Here is a 15,763-nt window from a genome sequence, read left to right on the forward strand (position 1 = left end):
AATTCACTGACACCTTTGCTACATAATTCTATACTTCCTTTGATTTGGATCCATGGATTAAACCATTGTTCCTATATGAAATAACTACAGAAGAGACAGTAGAAAACCTTTAAGATATTTTCCTGTTCATTTGGACCTTCTCAGCTTGGCATAATGGTCTGGAAAATTGCTATCCTGTCAAAGTAGTTTCAGCATTTCAAATATCGGAAGAATATTGAGAAAAGTTAAGAATATTTAAAATCTTTGACAAATGTTAATCATTCTGAAAACAGAATGGCTGTTATCTGTGAAAAGGCCCTTTGCCTTTTCTACAAATATGAGTGCTTTTATGAAAAAGTATAATCTAAAACAACGAACACATTAAATCAAGTTATGCTGTTCTATTGATGTATTTAAAAAATACTTTTAAAAAACCTTGCAGATAGACTCCTTAGTCAAAGTAGATCAAAATAGATTGGATACTAGAAAGATGGTCTCATTTACAACCCATACCCATAACACAACTTTTCTTTCTAAAATGTAAGCTTTCTCCTACACAGTTTAAATTCCTTTGAGGAGTTTCTGGAGTATATACAATATCCAAACTTTTCCAGTGTTTCCAAATGAACTGTGTAGCTGTGACCAACATGCTGTGATGACAGCTGCTACCTTTGTGGTTATAGATCTTCCTTGGCTCCAAGTGCTGTTGACATTAAGATTCCTTGAAGGCACAGGATGCAGAAAGTGAAAGCTCTTGGCCTGCATGGCACAGCCATGTTTAATACTAATTTAGCATCTATACTGAGCTTTTAAGTCAGCGTCCAAAGAACAAATAACCCTTTACTGGCTTATCAGACCAAGTCAATTCAATTTCAGAACTTGGCAACAGGTTTTTAGGTCATTTGTTACTTTTTAAACATTCTTTATGTATTCACTGAAGACTACTAACAAGTGTTCTTAAGCTTCAATCACAGTAACAGCCATTTAAGATGCACTTCCTGAGGAATATCCACTTGGCAGAGATCAAAGCCAAGTGAAAAAAAAAAAAAAAAAGAAATTTAGATGACAGAAGAGAAAATACTCAAGGTCACCCTTTAGGTCTGCCCTGCATAGGCTAGACTTCTCACAGATTGTCCCCTGAAATGGCAGAGCTCTTAGGGACTCACACGCATCCTGGAAGGTTGCAGGCGGCAATCATAGTACTAACAAAGGCAACAGACTGGAGGTTTAAAAAGTATCTAACTTTTAAAATGAGAAATTAAAAGTTATTATACATTTTCTGCAAACATAATTTTACAGAATTCTGAGAATCTTTTAAGGGAGCTAAGGATGGGTGCTGTCTATGAGCATGACATAGGTGACTAGACTTGAGGGTGAGGGACAGAGTTGAAAAGAGGGAAACAAAACATGATCGATTAAATTATCAGGGAAAGAAAAGAAACAGAAAGAAAAAAAGAGCTTGCAAAAATGCCAAATTAAGAGCTGCTCTTAAATATCTGTATCATCAAGGGATGAGGAAGGGCTTTGTAAGAGACAAAAGCTAGAATTATATTTAAAAATCAATCATTTCCACAAGGTGAAGACACAACAAAGTCACAAGACAAACTGGGAAGAAAATCTGCAGCATATATGAAAAAGGATTATCATCTCCAGCACCAAGGGAGCTTCAAAAGATGAATGAATACCCCAGCGGAAAAAATGGGCTAAGGACATAAACAGCTCATCACAGAAGTACAATGCCAATAAATTTTAAAAACTAGCAATCAAAATCTTAACATAGAAATGACATACTACTTCCAATTTTTCAGACTGTCAAAGTTAAAAAATATCCAGTATTAATTAGGATGGTAGATATTAAGTAATCATAATAAAACCAGACACATTATTTCTAAAGAGCAATTAGGCAATAAGTATCAAATTTTGATATGCCTATATTCTTTGACATAGCAAATTTACATTTAGAAATTTATCTTAAGGAACAATATGATAAGCTCACAAGTTATAGCGTACACAAGGGTTCCCTGGGATGTTGATTTTAATAATTAGAAGTTGGAAAGAATCTAGATGTCTATTAATAGGAGTTTGGTTAAATAAATTTATATATTTATCCAAATAACATAATTAATGCAGCCATTAAAAATTACATGTTTGTTTATATAGGAAGATGTCCATACTGAAGTCTCAAGGACAGAGATAATGAGAAATGACCCCATTTGTGTATATGCACGTATGTATGTACATATATGTATATCTCATTTCTATTAATATATGTATATATAACCTCATTTGTTTTAATATATATACATGGATATGTGAAGGATAAGAAAAATTAATTCATAATGGTAGAATCACAAGTGGTCTTTATTATACTTTTCTGTATTTCTTGATTTACTTTTGCATAAGTGTATTACTACCACATTCAGGTAAAATAAACAACCAAGACCCTACAAAACCTATTTCGAAAGCAATATATGTGTGGAAATTTTTTTCTCCAAGGAAGTGGAAGTAATGTAACAGAAGAGGAAGCTCAGGGAAACCCTTATGGAGTTGACCACTGTGGGAGAAATTTGGCCTGGATTTTAGTCCTTCTTATCTAGTGACCACATAGTTAGAAATTTAGGATTTGTCCAAAAACATTCAGAAAAAGTTGACAGACCCAGAATTTTATAAAAGTAAAACTACTTTTTACTTTTGTAAAAGGCCATTGATATATACCCCCATCAATGACATTTCAATCACAGATTAGGAATATCTCCACTAATAAAAATTTCTAAAATGCTTCAATGAGATGAATTTGTTACCTATGGGAATTATTATATTTTTATTTTTCAGTAACAGTTGACATACAATATTATATTAGTTTCAGGTGCGTGACATAGTGATCAGACATTTATATAACTTATGAAGTGATCACCCTAATAAGTCTAGTTCCCACCTGACACCATACACAGTTATTATAATATTACTGATTATATTCTCTATGGGAATTATTTTACCTATGATAAAGGTACCTGGGTACCACTATTCAAGCCAATTAAACAGGTTCCTCGGGATAATATACACCTTCCTTCCTTGTTTTCTTATAAATAAAGATTTTCTCCATTTGATAGAAATCTTTTCTACTATATAGATGAGGCAGAATATCTATCCCAATTAAAAATTTGAAAGTCTTTATATAAAAATATAATTAAAATCAAATGAGGTGGTAAACATGTTTTCTTCTTGGTCTATGTCAATGGTTAATATCTGTAGGGAGGAGCCAAAATAAGCCTGAATCAGTCAGAAATCTAGTCTAAATAATAAGAATTAAAGCACATCATAAAATCTTTTATCCTATTGAATTGAAAATACATTTAGATGACTTTGCTGCATGTCTATAAAAATATACTCTTTTGACACTTAATTACAGAATGGTTTAGAATCAACAAATGCTACCTTACCTCTTTACCATTTAGGCTTAGAACACTCAAGGCAGAACTTCCCTCCAAAAATGTAACCCACATTTTATCTTCTACAAATCTTCAAGAAAGAGAAAAACAAACAATAAAAAAACAGAAAAACAAACAATAAAAACATCATAATTAATACCTTAGCCATAACTAGCCCAACAACTAGTCTAATGGTTATTGATTAACAAGGGCCTACAGAGACCAGGAAGTAAAAAGACAAGAGGGAGAGCAGTAGGGCCCATGCCGACCTGGAGGGGGCACTCTTCCCCCTAAGCATTCACATTTAAATGTTTCAAATACTATGCTCATAAAATCGTCTGCCCGGAGAAATGGGCCTGTGGATCTCCAGTTATGATTCCTGCAAATCCAAGCTTTCATTTCATTGACAAGAGACGAAAGGGCCAGAGGCAAAATGGCTTGTTCAAAGTGACCTAGAATCCAAGCCTCCTGAACCTACAGGGGGTATCTTTTTAAAATTGTTGGCAATGGAGACTATCCCTCCTCCGAAGGTCCTAACCACTATTGTAAGGTTGCACTTGTACTACACTAGTCCCCTGACCCTAGTGGTGCCAAAGCATTTGGGGTCCCAGGGCAGGCAGAGTGAATTTCTTGGTCCTACTCTTAATTGGCAATGTGCCCCTTACACATTTCTAACTTTAACAAGAGATTCTGGTTCCAATATCCATGGATTTATGTAGGTCTTTTTAGAAGCTGTATTTTCTCTGTTTTTACTTACTAGGGTAAAAGCTTCTAGAGTTTTCTCCCCAATTAATATAAGCATCTACATGCATCTAAATTTGCCCCATCTACATTCCAGGGGGCCTCTTATTTATAAGGGGATTTACAGACTTCAGTCACTCCTTTAATGGTTGTCTTATTCTAGACCAAAAGGTGATCATCAGTGAAAGAAAGCTTTTGCTCATTTACTTTCATCCTCTGCTTTTCTTATTCTAACTTGTTCGTCTGAAGGTGCAACAACCAGGATATCCTAGGTGTGGAGGCAGCCCATTACCCTATAATGCTTGAGTTATGCCTCGTTTTGTTACCAATTTCCAATGGTGACAGCATTCGAGGGAAAGTTACTGGCTCCAATTTAATACCACAGGTTCTTTAGAGACTGAGTTATAAAGACAGAAAGGTCCTTTTCCTGTATCATAGGCTTCCATCTCTTATATACACTTGGATTCTAGCCCAGGGCAATAGTTTACATTTGCTCATAAGAACACTTATCTGCTACTTTGCTGCCCACTCACACAGTCCACATGATGCTCCTGGTGGTTTGGCATTTCTGTACTTGGCAAAGCTTACTGTCAGCTGTAAACTTGAAGATGGCACTATGTGCTTCCTAAAGCCTTAAGATTTTTAGAAATTTTTCATTTTATTTTAAAGCTTTAGGACAGATCTTTGTCAAAAGATTGTGGGAAGTGTAAATACAATTTCTTTTCAATTTGCTCATTTACTCTCTGAAAGGACTCCAGGTTTCAGAGGCCTGCTTCTCACGGTACATGAAATCATACCATCTTCATTCTGGCTTCTATTATGTTTAGAATCCATTACATACATGCTGATCTTCCCAGCAAGATTACAAACAGGGATTGAGTCTTCAATTTCTCTGCCCTTCCACACAGCACCTAGTATAGAGATTTGCCCACCAAAGATCTATAAAACATACCTAAATAAGCAGATGAACAGCACACAAAGAAATTTAATAATACCTCTGCCCTATAGAACTCAAACACATATATGTTATTCAATCTCTCAAAATTGCTGTATACTTGGAAGAGAACATTTTTTTCAAACAACGGAAGAGGCATCTGGTTCTGCAAAAAGCAGATGGTTAAGTCAATAATTGAAACCAAGACCAGAATGGATGACTTCTGAGTGTTCATCTGCCAGTGACGATAGTTGGAAATAAATGAGTTAAAATTTCATCATATTTCTTAAACTGAGGATGGAAAAAAAAATCACTCCACTTTACTCTTACCTCTCCTTAAAAAGTAAAATAGCAATCACATTCTCACTTTGCCACAGGGCTTATATGTCATCACATAGGACTCAAGAGATCACACCTAAAAGTGGCACGTTTCTGTCATCAATGGTTCATAAAAGTTTCCCTACTCAACTTTAAATTTTCTAAGTAGAGAATTTAGTTTTAAAACCTATAAGCTCTTTGAATAACATTTCTATAGTATGATTTTTCCTATAGTTTGGAAATAAAAATATTCACGTACTATTCAAACACTAAGGTAATTTCCAATATAGAAAATGTTATTTATGAATCATGAACAAAATATTTTACTCACCTTATGAGAATAACTTCACCAAAATTTGTAAACTGCTGCAGAAGCTCATCAATCAAAGTATCATCAAAGAAATTATTTTCTGGTACAGAACCTCTGATCGAGACCAATACTGTACCGTCTGGTGGACCCTGAACTGCAATTACTTCTTTATAAATGTTTTGCCTCTCTTCGGCTTCAACTTCAAATATATCTATATCAATCAGGGCAACAACAGGCCTTAAGGCATAAAGGAAGACAGACGTGTTAGAAATGTTTAAGACATATTTCAAAATAAATTTCAAGCATCATTAGAAATACTGAGACTGCGAAAACCTATGGTCAGAAGTCTTCAGCTCGGCTCTTCCATAATGCAGCAAAGTACCAGGAGTCCACGTGTAGAGGATTTTGCTTCCATCTTGAAAACTAGCATTTAGAAGATCTAAATCTTCAGCTGCAGTGAAAATAAAATGCAAGAGAAGCCACATGAGCGTGACAGAGCGGGGCGAGGAGCTATCTTCTTGCTTCACGAGCTTCAGTTGCCTGAGGCTGAGATGCCAGATACACTTGTTAATAGGCAGGAGGTCTAGACATCTTTAAGTTAGAAAAGTTTTTTTTGGTGAGGTTATTGTTTTACGTTTCACTTAGTAAAAATTAAGATGAGGCTTAATTTCTGAGGTTACTTAAAGGTCTGAGACCAAATGGTCTTTCATAAATAATTCAACAGACAAGTAGCAGCTCATAATATTTGTAAACCACTTTAGTTATTCACGTTAAAAACCTTAACTAGCACTCAACTGAAAATTTCATAAAAAATTTATTAAAATGTTTCCTTGCTTCTCTTTATATGAAATTATGTCACTGAAAGAAAATAGACTTAATAATTAAAGAATTATAAGGAAGTCTGAGAATATTTTTACAATCTGTTTTATATTTAAATTTTATTTATTCAACTCAAGATAACCTTTGTTGAAAAAAAAAATAGCCCTCCCCCCTTGATATTTATATCATTCCCTTGTCCTCATAAAATCTGCACCAACTCATTGAAATGAAAAAGTCCACTTCTCACCTGATCTGTCAAAAGGCCACTTCCTTCTTCTCCAGAGGACGCGGTCCGTCCACGCAGGCGTGCGGCACTTTTCACTGGTGTCATAGTCTTCAGAAAACAAATCATATTTATATGTCGGAGCGAAGGTTACTTTTCCTTCTAAAAATCCTCTAAAAATCTACAAGAAACATATACAAAATAAGTTAGTTATATATGAAGTAAGTTACTTGAAAAGTAAAAAAGTTCTCTTCACTGAGGGCAGCGTTCATTAAATGTCTTTTACGTGCTGGGGACTCTCACATGAAATTTGTGTGCATCTGAGAAACATTTCAAACACTGAATGGAAAAAAGCTGAAGAAAAAAATAACCTAAGACATGGCCGTTTTCACGTCACTTGTTCAACCTTCGATTCAACAAAGTACAAAGAAATGTGAATGAGAGAATTCCACTAGATGTGTGAGCTGTCAGGACAGAACTGTGAAAGATTTTGTAAATCATCCAGACTGATGCCTTATTCTCAAATGAGAACGTGGGGCCTAAAACGGTTAAGTGGTGCCCAAAGTGTTAGAATGTAAGTCTGATGACCAGGAAGGCACCATGTCAAGTGGCCACAATTGTCTCTACTTTGAAAAATTTGTTTTAAAATAAATTCTTCCAAAATTTTGTGGTCAAAGTTTTAGGAAATAAGTTTCAAAAAGGTAGATGATATGAGAAAGGAGAAAAGGAAAAATAAAGCATATTACCACAAGATCTTAAAGTCAAAACACAGCAGCCCTGAAGACTAAGATCTAAATTCACTATTACAGAGAGAATTTTTAAAAAGTATATTCTTCTACTTGAAAGTGAATCTTAATGAGATGTACTATATTTTTCTTCCTAGGAATTAATATGGGCTTTCCTTTCTTCTTCTTTTTTTTTTTTAAAAGGAAAGGTAGCTCTATATCTGTTAAACTATAGACAATTATTAAGTAAAAAAATTCTATGAGATTATACTAAAAAAGCAACACTATGATTAAGAAAGCATGTTTCATAACCAACATTCCCTCCTTCTCAATGCCGTATCTTCTTAAGTATGTAGATACCTGTCCAGCATTTTTCTGGTTGATAAGTTGATCTCCTGCTATGAGGGAATCCCAGTTTTGCTGTCTTATGAGCTCTTTAACTTCCTCATTAGGGAGATCAATTCGATAGTTGAAATCACCACACCAAAATACATAGTCATGGGAAAAGAGCATCCTCCCCTGGAAGGAAGGAGATGGAATTTTAAATTCAAAACAATCAACTGAAAAAATCTTCTACAACCATTTCTTTGCCTCAGATATGCTTGCCTCCCCTGGCCATGCCCTATTTATTTAACCCACTGCTAATAACACATGAAATATCTACTTAGGTCAACACTGTTGATATTTCTCTGAACTATCTTCAATTTTCAAAAACTGATGTAGAATTTGGGCTAAATTAAAATATTTTTCAAAGCGTCACCTTCAAGAATAAGCAGCAGGAGCTTACCATAGGAAAACTCAGTTTTCGTACTATTTCTACAAAATCTTCATTTCTTTCTTTGACCTGTGATTGCCCTGCAGCAAAGTGGCTGCAGACGAAGCAAAGGCTTGTTGTGTGGAATAACATCCGTATCGCAACGGCTCCCTTATTCCCAGTCGCTCCTCCCATTCCGGTCTTCACGGTATCGACCGCGACATCCCTTTAAACAATGAACTCTATATCAAAAGTCTGAAATGTCAATAGTTCCCTAAGCATAAGAAATTAGGAATGCATATTACATAATTATATAACTATGTCTAATGTGACAATTTGAGGGATAGGTTGTGAAATTGTGCTATTTTCACAATTTCTATTAGTGACTCTTTAATCAAAAACACATTTAAAAACAAGAACCATGAATAAATGTTTCTCTGACGCAACGAATACTGTGGGCCTTTTCCTTGTCATTGATGGTCAGAAGTAGCCCGAGGAGCGCATTGTACACTGACCTGATGAAAGGCGCATGCTGTGGCCTGATCATGGTCAGAAGTAGCCCGAGGAGCGAGGAGCGCGTTGTGCACTGACCTGATGAAAGGCGCATGCTGTGGCCTGATGAAGACAAACAGGCACACGCCCACCAACTGCTCAGAAGCCAGCAGCACGTACTTATTGTCCCTGGAGATGGTCTTCTGAAGTTCCACGGCCCAGAGCTTCTGATTCGTTGTGCTACCAGAACGTATCAAAAAGGGAATCTTTAAAAAGATATTGACAATATAGCCTATTTTTTTGACAGCTGTCAATCATACCTTTATATACCCAAATTTAATAAGACTACCAATAATCATGAAATCCCTATCAACAGGGAAATCTTTCTGTGTGCTGGGGTTTTTTTTGTTTCCTTTAAAAAAGAAACCCAAATTTAGCCAAAAGAACTCCGCATTAAATCTAACCTACTATGCCTTTACAAAGAAATTTAAACTCACTTACTTTTAAATGAGTACTCACCACATGAGTAATCTCAAGCTGCACACTTTACTTTTTCCTTAAGTATTCATTAGGATAATAGTGAAGTACAAGCTCCCAGATATACTTCTCCCTTTTCTTATTTTTTCTGGATTATAATATCTCTTAAAAAACTTACTATAGAAAAATTTAAATATACACAGGAAAGAGATCATCATAAAATAAACCACCATATACCTATTACCCAGCTTCAACACTTGCCAATCTTTTTCTGTCCATCTCCTCTCACTTTTTAGTGGGGAGAGGAGGATACATTTGAAAAATTTTAAACCAAATCTAAGATGCATGCCACTGAACTTATACTTTCGTATGTAGCTCTAATGCAAAAGAGCATTATTTTTACATAATCACAATGCCATTCTCGCACTTAAATATTAACAATTCTTTACTATAATCTAATACTCAGCTCATATTGAAATTTCCCCGATTATCTAAATTATGTCGTTTTACAGTTCCTTTAAAACAGGGTCCAAACAAGGCCCCCATGTTGCATTTGCTTGTTATGTCTCTTGAATCTCTCTTAATCTTTGTCTTCAACTGTCCCTACTCCCTTTTTAACGCCATTTATTTTTTTTAAGAAGCTGAGCCATTTGTCTGTAAAATATTCAACACTCTGGATTTGGCTGATATGTCTTCATGGCATCTTAACATTTGTTAAGCGTAACAAATCTATCTCTCGCATTTGTTTTAAACTGGTAAATGTGGAAGCTTAAGAAACACATTCAATTTTATTTATTTGTCTTGGCAAAAATAACCTCATGGGTGGTGCAGTCACCCTTCCATCACAGCAGGAAATGCATAATCTCTGTGATGTAACACCTGATCAGCTGTTCAGACAGTGACAATATAATTAACTCTTTACAATAAAAGTTCCCCTTTTAGTATTTCTTCTAAGGTTTTAGCATCCATTGATTATCATTGCCTAAATCCATTATTTCATTAAGAGTTGCAAATGTTGATTTTGTAATTTCAGCATTCTATAGGCATTTGTAATAAGTTAGAGTTCTTCAATAAAGAACTTTTAACTATTCATTTAGTCTGAAACAGTTTAGACAAAAATGCTTATTAACTCTATAAATTTTCAGAGTAATAAGTTTGTGCTCAAGAACCTCCAATGGAACACACGAAAAAAGTTTTTCCCATTGTTCCAGATCACACAAATGACAAGTGACAAACCAGAATGACCTCACATCCATTTCTCTAATCTAACACTACACCACACTGCTTCCAATACACAAATCAAGAATGTGGATTCTCTACCTACCATAATCCACCATTATGACTTGGTTTCTGAAAAGAAAATGGCGGCTTTCATCTGTTTCTTCAGCTTACTCAAGTCATCCTCTTCATGAACCCTACCCGAATCATTCCATTTAAAACACACACACACAGCCCTCCTCCACATGCCTGATCCCTTTATTTGTATTTATTTTCCATGGCACGCACCACCTTCTGACATGCCATGGAAGTTACTTATTATAGTTATTGTTTATTGTCTGTCTCTTCCCACTAGAAGGCCCTACTGAAGGTAGGGCTTTTTGTCAGTTTTATTCACTGATGTATCTTTAGAACCTAGAGTAGATACTCAATAGATATTGGTTAAATAAATGAATAAATAATCACAAGTTTATTAAAGGGTAATGTGATTAAACTCTGTTTACAAAACAAGTGAACAATTTGGTAGTGGGAACCTAAGAGTATGTTCTAAGACCTGAATATATATTTTCAAACAGCAAAATGAATGAAGTTGGATTTATTTTCTACTTCCCTGTATGAACTGCTATTCACTCTGGCTTAAAAAAAGAAAAGGTCATTTGCAAGACTGATACCATACTATTCCAGCCCATAATTTTATTCTGAAAATCTCTTAAAATACCATAAAAGATGGGCAACCGCTCAACTTTAAAAGCAGGCATACTTTGTTGAAATAAAGCACTTAAGCCTCAGGTTTCACTTAAATAATTTGTATTTGTAATAAGGCTTTTAAGAACAGTGGTCCTCAGAGTGTGGTGTGGGATCATCCTTGGGGGTCCCCAAAACCCATGAGGTCAAAACTATTTTCCTAATACTGTTAAGGCACTGTTTGCCTTTTTTATTATGTTGACTGACGTTTGTACCATGGTGAAAAAGCTACATTGAGTAAAAGTACTGATGCCTTAGCATGAGTTCAGGCAACAAACTGTACTAGTATTCCTTATAGTTTTCACTGCCATTCGCCTGCAGTTTAAAAAATGCCATTTCACCTAAGAATATCCTTGATGAAGCAACAAACATTAATTTTATCAAAGCTCAATCTTTAAATCATATCTTTTTTATACTCTGCATGATGAATGGAAAAAACACTCAAAGCCCCTCTACTGCGTACTGAATGAAATATGATGGTTGTTTCACAGAAAAGCACTTGATAGTTTGAGTTGAGAGCTGAACTACCACTTTTTTCATGGACTACAATTTTTACTTAAAAGAACTAATGACAGACTATAGTTACTCAGACAGACACATTATTTGGCAAACATTTTTCCAACTAATCCTGTCTTTTCAAGGGAAACAACCAATAGTATTTATTTCCAATGATAAAATTTGAGTTTTGAAGCAAAAATTAGAATTTTGGAAAACTTGTATCTACTGTGATCTTGACAGCTTTCAAATACGTAAAATTTGCTAATGAGATCAGTATGACAGTAACCAATATTTTGTTTTGATATTGTATAATGAAATGTGTCAGTTTGGAAGATCTATAATAATTCAGTGAACTACTATTTTCCAAATGACCAATACGTGATGTTTCAAAATCATGCAAGAGTAAAAGACAGACCGATAAATTTTAATAGAGCACAAAAAATTAATTGCCATGGTTTTATATTCCATAGTGCAACTAACCTTTAAGAAACTATTCGTTGAGTTTCGGTGTAGTCTTAAGAGAAGAAATTATCTTAAAAGGCTATTAAAATAATTTCATTTCCAACTAACTATTTTTAATGTGATTTCTTCATATACTTCAACCAGAACAACATATTACAATAGACTAATGCAAATCTAGATGTGAGAATCCAGCTGTCATAAGTCTGATATTACAGACCTCTATAAAAACCTAAAAAAAAAAGCCATCCTTCTCAGTAAATTTTTGTTTAGGAAAATGATTACTTTTCAGGAAAAAAAAATGTTCTACATGTTAACACATAATGGGCTTTTTATTGTTATTTTTAAAATCAATTAAATGTTTTTAAATTGTTTTCAATTTCCAATCTGATAAATATCGAGAGATATAACCTATAGAAAGTTCTTTAAGATTTTCAATATTTTCAAGAGTATAAAAAGATCCTGAAACCAAAGTTTGAGAACTCCTATTTTACAGTTTAAAAAGGACCTTTACATATATTATCTCAACTTCTCTTTTAACAACTACTTAGTTATCTGCCCTCCATGACCTGGAAGTAGAAAACTTCCCATGTTGTTTTTTGTTGTTAATGCTTACCTTGCATTTACAATGTTTCCAGCATTCAACTCTACCATTTCTTCAAAACCAATTGCAAATATATCAGTTGGCTTGCTTCTTTTATCTATAAGCGTCCAAGAAAGACTTTTAAAATACAGCCTTAGTCAAATGCCACCCTTCCTTCTCTCCTCCCCACCTTGTGTCAACAACTAAGATCGATACCAGACCTCACAAAAATCCATTTTTGTGTTTTAAATTTCACCAGATTCAAATTAAAGGCAAAATCCCATGAGTGAGACACAATTACTTTAAATTTACACTTCATTCAGGAGTCCTAAGTTTTGCTTCTTTAAAGTTGTTATTCCAGACGATCCTTAGGTCCTTTCAGGAATCATTTTGAAAGAATTCTTGCTAAAGTTTGAACCATGGACAACAGAGAAACAAGCCACTTCTAAAAGGTAGAAGTGAATCAAAACTGGAGAGGTAAAGGAAATCTCCAGAAAAGACTCGAACAATAAAGTGGTTGAGAAACCACCTCAAATTAGAGATAACAGTTGGGAGAGATTTTTCACATTCAAATTTGAAAACCACAGGCTTGTTCTTTTTGCTATTTCCTAGGCGGAAGGAATCAAGGGAAACTATAAGAGATTCAGTGGTGAAGACATGCCCCTCCATGCTAGCTATTAATTTTCTACTAGTTGACAAGTACTAAGAACAGAAGCTGCTCTAGATAAACAGCCCAGGGGACCTTGGGTAGCCTAAGTATTCAGGAATGAGGATAAATAGATAGAAATAACCTGTAAATACTATGAACTAGTACCGAGAAAAAAAATTAAAATGTTTAGTTACTGCTATTATATACAAGGCTTATACATACATCACCTCATTTAATAATCACAAAAATACCTTATGAGACAAATTATTTTTGCCATTTATTTACAGACATGAAACTGAGGCTCTGAAGAACTAGCCACTTGCTCAAGTTCACACATAAAATATGGCACAAAGACTCTGGAACCAAACTGCCTGAGGTCAAGTTCCAGTTTTGCCACTACACTACCAGCTGCATGACCTTGGACAGGTCACTTCCCTTACTGTGTCTAAGTTTCCTCTTCTGTGAAATTGGAATAATAACAACAGTATCTAAGTAGTAGAGCTGTTATAAGGATTAAATGAACAGGTGTAAAATATTTACAATTGTAATGTTAACTGCTATTTTATTATTATTATAATTCTACTACAACTACGCCTCAAGGACTTCAAGTTAGGTTCAATGTAAAATGTGAAAAAGTACATTTTAATAAAAGTTTGGGAAAAACCCCGCGGTTTAAGATGTGATGATTAAAGATAACTAAAAAAAGTAAAATTTGTATCTCACATAATTTCCTATGCATACCACCTTCATATACAATACTTGGTAAATGTGCACCATTTTAAAAAGAAAATTAAAGTTGACTTTAAAAAAGGAAGCAGCCTGGAATTCATGATTCTAATCAAATCTTAATAAAAGCATCCTTATGCTTTTAATGTTTGGTTTTGGCTATTAATAATGTGGTGGCAGAGTACCCAAATTGAATGACAACCAATTTTTTTGCAGGAATAGAGCGGTACTGTTAGGTTAGAAAGTACCAACAAATGTTATAAGTTTTGTAAGACAGCTTATGATCCACACTGAATATTTCATATTTTAGTAACTAAACAGAGGACTAGATTTGAAAAGTGGCACTAGGTTTGAAAACTGAAACTCAAATTATCAATTACAAAATAAGCTTGCTTTGTGTCAGGTTAAAAGAATAAAAACAGAACTGATTATTCTTATATGTGTGGCTGCCTTTAAAGATATCTATTTATGTATGAATCCTAATTTCCTGAGAATATCAAAGGAAAAGATCTTATTTTACCATTAATGTTTCTTTTTTATGAAGTAGAAAAAAAAAGATCTAGAAATAAAAAGGATGTAACCTTTTAACAGATTTGATCTATAAAAAAGCTGGCCCTCAAATTTATAAATCGAAGCTTCTTTTAGAAAGCAATGCATATTGTGAAGTGCTACACTGTTTTCTAGATTCATAAATCACAGTCAGAATTAATTAATTAAATCCACTATTATAAAAAACTCACCTTGAAACTCCTGGATCCCAGCTAACTTGGGTGCATCAAGAAGCCAGTCGGTGAGTGTCTGATTCTTAAAAGCTATACTGCGAAACTGCTTCCCACCATTCACATTCCAGGTTCCAACACATACTCGAATTTTCTTGGGCTTTGAATACTTGTAGAAATTCTCACACATGCTCTTTAGTACTTTAGAAGAAGCTAATGAAAAATAAAACACAGGAGGATTTTAGCTTCATTAAAGCACTTATTAAAATTGATTTTCATAACTGAGAAATGATGTCTGGAAAGCACAATTATCATGATAAACACAAACAAGCATAACATACATGCAGAAGCACAAAAGAGATAACAGCCTTGAACGCAAAGCCCAGCACTTATCAATAGACTAACAAAATTAAAAAAATAATCGACCACATTAAATACAATAACTAAGTAAGAAAAGCTGTTACAAAATTATTGCGGCAACATAAAACATGCAGAACAAACAGTTCTATTTCAATGAAATGCTATATTATTTTATAATGTATAAAATTAGAGACAGTATATTTTTAGGAATACAGCAATTGACTTTCAAATAACTTTCATTCAAAGGCGGGTAAAAATATAAATTTTATTTCTCCCCAAACAAAAACATTTACACTTAAGATTCTAGTTATTGACAGGTGGTTTGATGATTATGGCTCCCTTACAAAAAATACGAATTACAGATGACAATGAGATGTCGGAGAATGAAGTCACTAATAAACGCTTCCCATCTCACTCAGGGTTGAAGCACAGCCCTTAACTATGGCTACAAGGCCCTAAATGATTTCCTTTGCCTTTCTGCCCTCACCTGCTACCCAGCCCTGTTTGCCTACTGCTTGGCCACTGGCTTCCTTGCTATTTCAAAAGGATGCCAGGCCTGCTCCCCACACTGGGCCTTTGCACTGGCTGCTTCCACTGTGTGCAACAC

At 34.5% G+C, this 15,763-nt stretch overlaps 1 protein-coding gene across 7 annotated transcripts in view; it reads right to left on the bottom strand.

Annotated features, from left to right (window-relative positions):
• The window catches only part of SYNJ1 (synaptojanin 1), an 82,347-nt gene that overhangs the window by 25,328 nt on the left and 41,256 nt on the right, over positions 1-15,763 (bottom strand). For all 7 annotated transcript variants that reach the window (XM_006920968.3, XM_015596628.2, XM_015596629.2 and 4 more), the window contains exons 13-21: positions 14,818-15,009; positions 12,736-12,820; positions 8,823-8,963; positions 8,265-8,457; positions 7,838-7,996; positions 6,777-6,933; positions 6,044-6,161; positions 5,732-5,947; positions 3,420-3,498 (exon numbers count right to left, since the gene is read on the bottom strand). In XM_006920968.3, coding sequence (XP_006921030.1) covers positions 3,420-3,498; positions 5,732-5,947; positions 6,044-6,161; positions 6,777-6,933; positions 7,838-7,996; positions 8,265-8,457; positions 8,823-8,963; positions 12,736-12,820; positions 14,818-15,009 — 1,340 coding nt within the window. The remainder of the gene's footprint in view (positions 1-3,419; positions 3,499-5,731; positions 5,948-6,043; positions 6,162-6,776; positions 6,934-7,837; positions 7,997-8,264; positions 8,458-8,822; positions 8,964-12,735; positions 12,821-14,817; positions 15,010-15,763) is intronic.

Source organism: Pteropus alecto, unplaced genomic scaffold (assembly GCF_000325575.1).
Source record: "Pteropus alecto unplaced genomic scaffold, ASM32557v1 scaffold3, whole genome shotgun sequence".
Classification (NCBI taxonomy): domain Eukaryota; kingdom Metazoa; phylum Chordata; class Mammalia; order Chiroptera; family Pteropodidae; genus Pteropus; species Pteropus alecto.